This window comes from Sinocyclocheilus anshuiensis, unplaced genomic scaffold, assembly GCF_001515605.1.
Source record: "Sinocyclocheilus anshuiensis isolate Anshui unplaced genomic scaffold, SAMN03320099.WGS_v1.1 scaffold536, whole genome shotgun sequence".
Taxonomy (NCBI): domain Eukaryota; kingdom Metazoa; phylum Chordata; class Actinopteri; order Cypriniformes; family Cyprinidae; genus Sinocyclocheilus; species Sinocyclocheilus anshuiensis.
The window spans coordinates 2456154-2463088 of NW_015557179.1; the positions used below are offsets into that span (position 1 = coordinate 2456154).

At 38.3% G+C, this 6935-nt stretch overlaps 1 protein-coding gene across 2 annotated transcripts in view; it reads left to right on the forward strand.

Annotated features, from left to right (window-relative positions):
• Nucleotides 1-6935, forward strand: part of col13a1 (collagen, type XIII, alpha 1) — a 124833-nt gene that overhangs the window by 51172 nt on the left and 66726 nt on the right. For both annotated transcript variants that reach the window (XM_016473869.1, XM_016473868.1), the window contains exon 3: nt 5606-5613. In XM_016473869.1, coding sequence (XP_016329355.1) covers nt 5606-5613 — 8 coding nt within the window. The remainder of the gene's footprint in view (nt 1-5605; nt 5614-6935) is intronic.

The following is a 6935-nucleotide window of genomic DNA, read 5'->3' on the forward strand; positions in this document are numbered from 1 at the left end:
TCTTAATTAAAATCATGTCAAAAGGTGATTAGTAGCTAGTGTAAAGACTTGCAGCTTATACAGTATGCTCAGTTTTTCTAGTTCTGGTTCTAATTTATAGTTTATTATTTTTTTTGATATGATGTATTTTTTACTTTGTTGATTTATCTCATTTGTAGCGCTTTGAGTTTGAGAAAGGTTATATATATATATATATATATATATATATATATATGTATATAATTTAAGATTAGTTTTAATGGCAAATGTTCATACTTAAATGTGTGTCGTCCACATATACTATACACTTGAAGGGATAGTTCAACCAAAAATGAAAATTCTGTCATAATTTACTAATTCTGATATTGTTCCAAATCTGCATGACTACTTCTGTGTTCCGCATGTTCTGTGTTAATCTTTTAAAAAGAGTGTTGGTAGCCAAACTGTTTTGGTTCCATTTGACTTCAATTGCATGGACAGAAAAAGACTGAGACATTTCTTAAAATATCTTCTGTTATGTTCCACAGAAGAAAGTCAGGTGTGGGACTACTTGAGAGTAAATAATGACTGAACTTTCATTTATGGGGGAACTATCTCTCTAAGAACATCATATTGCCTCACAGAAGCAGTGCTGTGTTCTTGCACTAAAGTTGTCCATGTCTGAAAATCAATCCATGCTTTGTTAGCCCAACATTTGCTGTTTTATTCACAATGAGCTGTCTCATCATATGCCTGGACTTTTGCTGTGATGCGCTTGTAGTTTGGAGGTCTGGAAGCTGAACAATTCATTCTTGGGCACTATGGCATGTGTTCGGAGCAATCAGAGGACAGAGCATTGGGAAAAATTGGCAGATGATAAGGGGAGTGGAGCTGCCAGTGGCTGGGTATTTTGGGTTGCATGGTATTCTTGAGGTTATTCCTGGGTCTATATAACAGAGCTCAGGTCCTATGATAGTGTCCTGGCTGGCTTGAGTAAGTGGGCCTAGAATTGGTTAAAATTATAAAATGTGTTTTATTTTCTTAATTAACACTTAAAGGTCTGTGCACACTGAGTCTGAAATTTTCGTATGTGTTTTTTCGTATTCGTTATCCTAAAAATTCGTCACACACAGAAACCTTGCATACTGAGTCCGATGCGTATTAATTAATCCGTTGCGAAAAAATTTGCGAAACAGCTCTAAATGGAGTCTTCAAGCAATGAGGATGATTTTGTTGTTGTTCTCGCTTCTTAAAAAGAGAAATATTGGGTCCATCCAATCCTGAGATATAGAGAGGAAGGAGAGTTCCCCCTCAGGAGCAGCGGGATTATCCTTGGTGATTCAAAGTTTACTTCAGGATGTCAGTGGCTCAGTTTGATGCTTTGCTAGCGATACTAGAGCCACATATTAAAAAGAAGACCACCAATTTCTGTGAGATCAGTGTGTAAGGATCTTTACAGTGCTTTGTGCTGCGAGACGATCTGTGGATGATCAAGTGGATGAACTTGACAATCGGCATTCTGGATTTTGGCGTTCGCTTGTACGGTGGCTCTGAACTGTCAAAACACCTCTCAAAATGCTTGCTACGGAGGCGAAAAACGGATCCAAATTTTTTTATGACGGATGAAAATTTCGGAGGCAGTGTGTAAACGTGATTGACATAACGTGAGGTGCTATTTATTTTTTAACGTGCGAAAATTTCGGACTCAGTGTGCAATGACCTTTAGGCTTTATTTTCTATATGCTAAATTTTATTTATTTATTTATTTATTTACGTATGTTTTGGGTTCAGTGTGGTCCGGACATATTTTTGAGAGATTCACAATCCGTTTATGGTACCACGTACAGTAAATACCATGCTAAATGAATATCACCCAGTAACATTGTGAATATTTTCCAGTTCTATAGTCAATTAAAAAAATTCCATAATATTACCATTGGATGCTATCATTGCACCATTGTGCTGCCACAATTTCCAAAGGTCTATCCTGTACTGGAAATTTTTTTCGGGGAAAATTATATCAAGAATTATGAATATATTTGGATCATCATAGTTCAATATTCAGGGTTCAGTACTATGAAAAGAGGTGGGGCGGGTGGCTCGGGTGCCTTCGTGTCAGCATGCAACAGAAGATCTCCATTACCTATCACTTTCCAGTGCTCTTGCATAAGGCTGGTAACAGGTGGTTGTGATATGCGGCTTGATATTGATACTTTAACTGACATAGCACTGCCTAAACATTTATTGGAAGCATTAAATGTTCCTTGTGTTTATAGTTCAGTGTTGTTTGTTGAGTGTACCACCACAAGCGCTCTCACACAAACATAGACACGCATAGTTTTACAGCTAGAGTCCTCTAGGCATCATCACATAGAGTATTTTTGACGCCCCAGCTCAGTTCGCCTTCGGATGAAGGTTGTCTGCGGAGCAGGAAGTGGACACAAGTCCAGAATGCGTCAGGAATCAGAACACATGCTTCCACGTCTCTGTGTGCTCGGTTTCGGCTTTCACTTCAGGGCTTTAAGTCTCTCCACACCCAGTCCACCAAAGTGTCCACTCATCCTACTGCTGGCTGCGCTGTTGCAGTTTTTGACATGTTATCTGCTTCTTGCTGCCGCCACTTGCCGTGACTCTGTGGTGATATATTTTTAGCCCCATTTTTGCCTTTAATTATTGCATCCACAGGGAGCTTGGTCCAAAGAACTGTCATTAAATTATTCTATAACTGTGTTGCTTAGCAATAAAGCATTGTAATACAATTCTCGAATAGCTCTGCTAGTATAAATCATAGATTTCAAATCAAAGCTTTACAGTGGTGTGGAGCTATTGCTTGGGTCATTAAATACATAAATGTAACGGTGGGACTAACTGTAGGTTGTTTTTCAATCAGGACCTCCTGGTTTGAGGGGAAAGAAAGGCCGTGATGGGGCTCCAGGTAGGTCTACAGTACGCATATGCCTGTGCCTGCAACGCCACGAACTGCTGTTGTGTGTAAGCTGCTACGTATTTGCGCACCTAAAGCTTTTAATAGCAAGAGAAGCATGAAAACACAATCCTCCATTGAGATTTCAAAACATTCAGAGATGCTTGGACTTTACAGAATATATTTAGGGATAAACTAGTGCAGTACTAGGGAGTCCTAGTGCAGAATTAGTGGTATTAATAAAAAATTTTGGGGTCACATCCATCAAGATTGTATTTTTATAAGAGCTTATAGAATTTTGACTTGAAACATGAAGTCTGTTACTCTTTGCAGCTATTTCTAGCAAAGAACTGCCCACTTAGACAGGAAGTAACTGTCAGACTGATATATTTGTTTAGCTTTTATTTGTCATTTAGGGTAGGTTTACATAAAATGGATTAATAATCCATAATCACAATACTAACTAGTTCCATGAATTAAAATGGCAGAGCAGAACTCCACAAATCTTTGTACAGTGTCAGAAAAAAATTGTACACTTAGAGGTACAACAGCTTGTCACTGTCTGGGACAGAAACTTTAAAGGGACAACTTTGTACCCCTAAATGGTACATATTGCTCCCTTGAGGTACTACTTTGAACCTTTTAGGCCTAAATAAAGTACTTTTGTGGTACTGTCCCAGCTACAAACTGTTGCAACCCTAAATGTAAAATTATGCACTTTTTTTGAAAGTGTATAGAAAATACTGTAAAAAATTGCAGAATAAAATTCTAATTCTCAGCACTTTTCAGGTGCCTTTACTCCTTGAAGATGCATAAAGCCATTGAGATTTGATTTGATGATTTCAGCCATTTTTGTTTCAACCAATATGTATCGGATGGTCAGTAAATGGACTGTAGGTGGTGATTGGAGGCTGCTACTATACGACCTATAGATTCCTCTATATTTTGTGCGTTTAAAGTGGTTTCATGTAAACCGAGTTATGGATCACATGGGTAAGATGAGAACGTTTATGATGACAAAGATTGATCTGGAATGTGCAGAGAGCTATTCTTGCATGACCGCACATATTTTGCTTGTGTTGTTCACTCATTGTTTTATGCCTAAAATAGGGCTTGCTGTTTCAGCAGCAGCTTTAATAAATGCCGGTTCTGATTTCTAAGAAAATACAGGGTTCTCAAAACAGGAAAGGAAAAAATAATGATGGACCCATAGGAAAGCTTTGTCACCAGTGTGACTGCGCCATTACTTAAGGCGCATTACTATATTTAATGCACCAGTTTGACTTCAGAGCTCAGTGGAAATGTAGATTTCTTCCTTGTTGAAGAATTCTAGTTCATGTTTGCTCGAAACATTTCTCCTGCAGTAAACAATGGTTTTATTGGGACTTTTGTTCTCTCTTCCATCCATTATATAGTTATTTTTTGTAAGTCAAAGATTCATACTGTTACTCCCCTAAGTTTCTGGCCATGACAATTTCAAACTCTTTAGAGGACTAAAAAATGGTTTCTGGATGAAAGACCTGGAAAGAAACCGTATGATTCAGATTGTTCAGTAGTTCTATGACAAATTGCTTTGGTTTTGTTCTTGCAGTTGTCCAGATATAATAAGTTATAGAAGAGAGTTCTGGTGATATAAGCGGAAAAGATTTGTCATCAGCAATTTTGAGTTTGTTTTTACTTGACAGAGCTTGAGTTCCTGAAGCTATGATCTCCGTTCTGCTTGATTGCTGTGTCTTTGTCAAAGGATGTAAAAGAGGCCGTACATCCTACTAATGCATGTGCTTATAATTTTAAATTGTGGTTTTTGTAATACTCAAAATGACTGTTTAACTCATTTTAAATCAAGTTTGTTTAAAGCTTAGACATCCTTTCACATTATAATTTTAAAGAACCAAACCTTTCAAAGCAACTAACCTCATGACTAAGTCCACATGGAATCTGCACCCTTGCATGTTCGTTTATTAAATATTAAAGCATATTTTCATTATGCTTTCAGCAACCAATAAGAGTGTAGAAATCTCAATTCCATTTAACATAATTTCCTCAGGGTTTTAATCTATCCTGCGTTTTCCACCAGGATCACTGTGAAAAACTTTTAACTTTTCTTTAACTTAACGATGTTAGTGAAATCTGTTTCCACTGTTTATTATGCTGCTGGTGTATGATTTAGCATTAGCTATGAAGGAGATTGACAGTTTGTGATGTCTGGGTGGAGTTCGCGTGCTCAGAACGGGTGTGATTTGTCTGTGCAGGCAGTCTTCCAGTGATGTGGCTCAATCTCAAACTCAGTCCTCAGTGGTCTGTTGCTTGGTGGGCTGACTGCTCATCCCTGGGCCAGAGACAAGCAACACTTTCCCACAAAAAGCTTTTCAATCCTGTCATCAACTAAATTATAAACATATTTTTTAACGTTTTATTTACGTACCGAACCTATACTGTGACACACTTCATTAAACTACCTGCGTGTAAACTCTAATCTTCCTCAGAGGTTGTGTTACAGTAAGAGAAATCGGAGGCAGCGTTCATCAGTTCAGTCCGGGCTGGACAGCCAGGAAACTGGGTTCTGGTTGTACTATGCAAATTCAGACTTGCGTGACTCTTTTTCCTGTTCTTGGGGAAATAAAATCCATCAGGGTCAAATGTTTGATGTAATGTGCACATGGACCAAACAAGATGATTTTTTTCTAAATGACTAATTTCTTTTTCTTTCTGTTTTTATTGCAGGTCCTCCTGTAAGTAGATGTTGGTCCCTATGTTGACTGGATTGTGGTAATGTGACCCAAACTCTGTGGCTTTCTGTGTATTTGTGTGTTTTGAGAGTGTGAATTTATCTTTCATGTGTTTCCTTACTGTCACTGCTGATGGAGTGCTGATTACACGACTTCATTCACATAATGGAAATTGTTAGTTTCGTTTCCTTCCGCCTCACATATAAACACCCACACTGTCATCTGTCAGAAGAAGAGCTTGTGTTTTGTACTAAAGGTGAAGTGTGCACATTTTGGATGTTGAAATCAAATCTGGTTTAATGTGCAGAGATTCTGTGGCTCTATCAAAACATTGATTAGATTGTTTTCAGCCCAACATGGCAACACTGACTCAACCAATGATGTGAGTTGAGTCAGTTTGGGCAACCAATCACATATAGAGGGGGCGTGTTCTGGAGACTTGTGCGAAAGCAATCATTATTTTTGCAATTTTGCTTGGTGGCACAGAAATTACACACTTCACCTTAAATCGCATGGCATTATCTTGAACATAACGATGTATTCTTCTGCCTCTTGGACATTGGGAATTTAGCCACGGATATAGAAGACGACAGCATTGGTAGACACAGCCTGTTCAACTTTATATATCTTCTGAGGGCTAATGTTACAGAATGAGGTTATAATGAGAAAGAAGGTCAAAAGAAATATATAGTAGAGGAAAAAAGAGAGTCGAGCAGTATAAAATTAGGTGCGGTTGGACAGCTGTGTCCCTGCAGTTAGAGGGAGAAGGTCGAGCTTAAAGAAAGAGGTCATATGATGCGATTTCAAGTTTTCCTTTCTCTTTGGAGTGTTACAAGCTGATTGTGCATAGATAAGATCACTGAAGTTGCAAAGACTAAAGTCTCAAAACCAAAGAGATATTCTTTATCAAAGTTAAGACTCTGCCACACCCCCCTAAAATGGCTCGTTCTAACACGCCCCCACATATCTACCTCACTATGTGGAAATATTTGCATAATGCCACCCAAATGTTCACGCAAAGAAAGAAGGTGTGGTTTCAGAAACCACAGTTAGTGTTGAAACAGCCATGTCAGGGAGACGCTGTGTGTTTCTAGGCGAAAGCAAAAGCACTTTATTTGGCCTTCCGAAAGTAGATGCATTTAGGAATCTTTAAGATTACTTACAACAGAACAGCAATGCATTTTATGGACGACCGTTTCGTGAACCTAGGAGAGGAGGTAATTCTGACTTTGCTATGACAATCTGGCGCTTCTGAATCAGCTACTGTTTTGTTTTTAGTTTAAGTATTAGCTATTGACTGTTCAATCTGATGTGGAGTTTTGCGC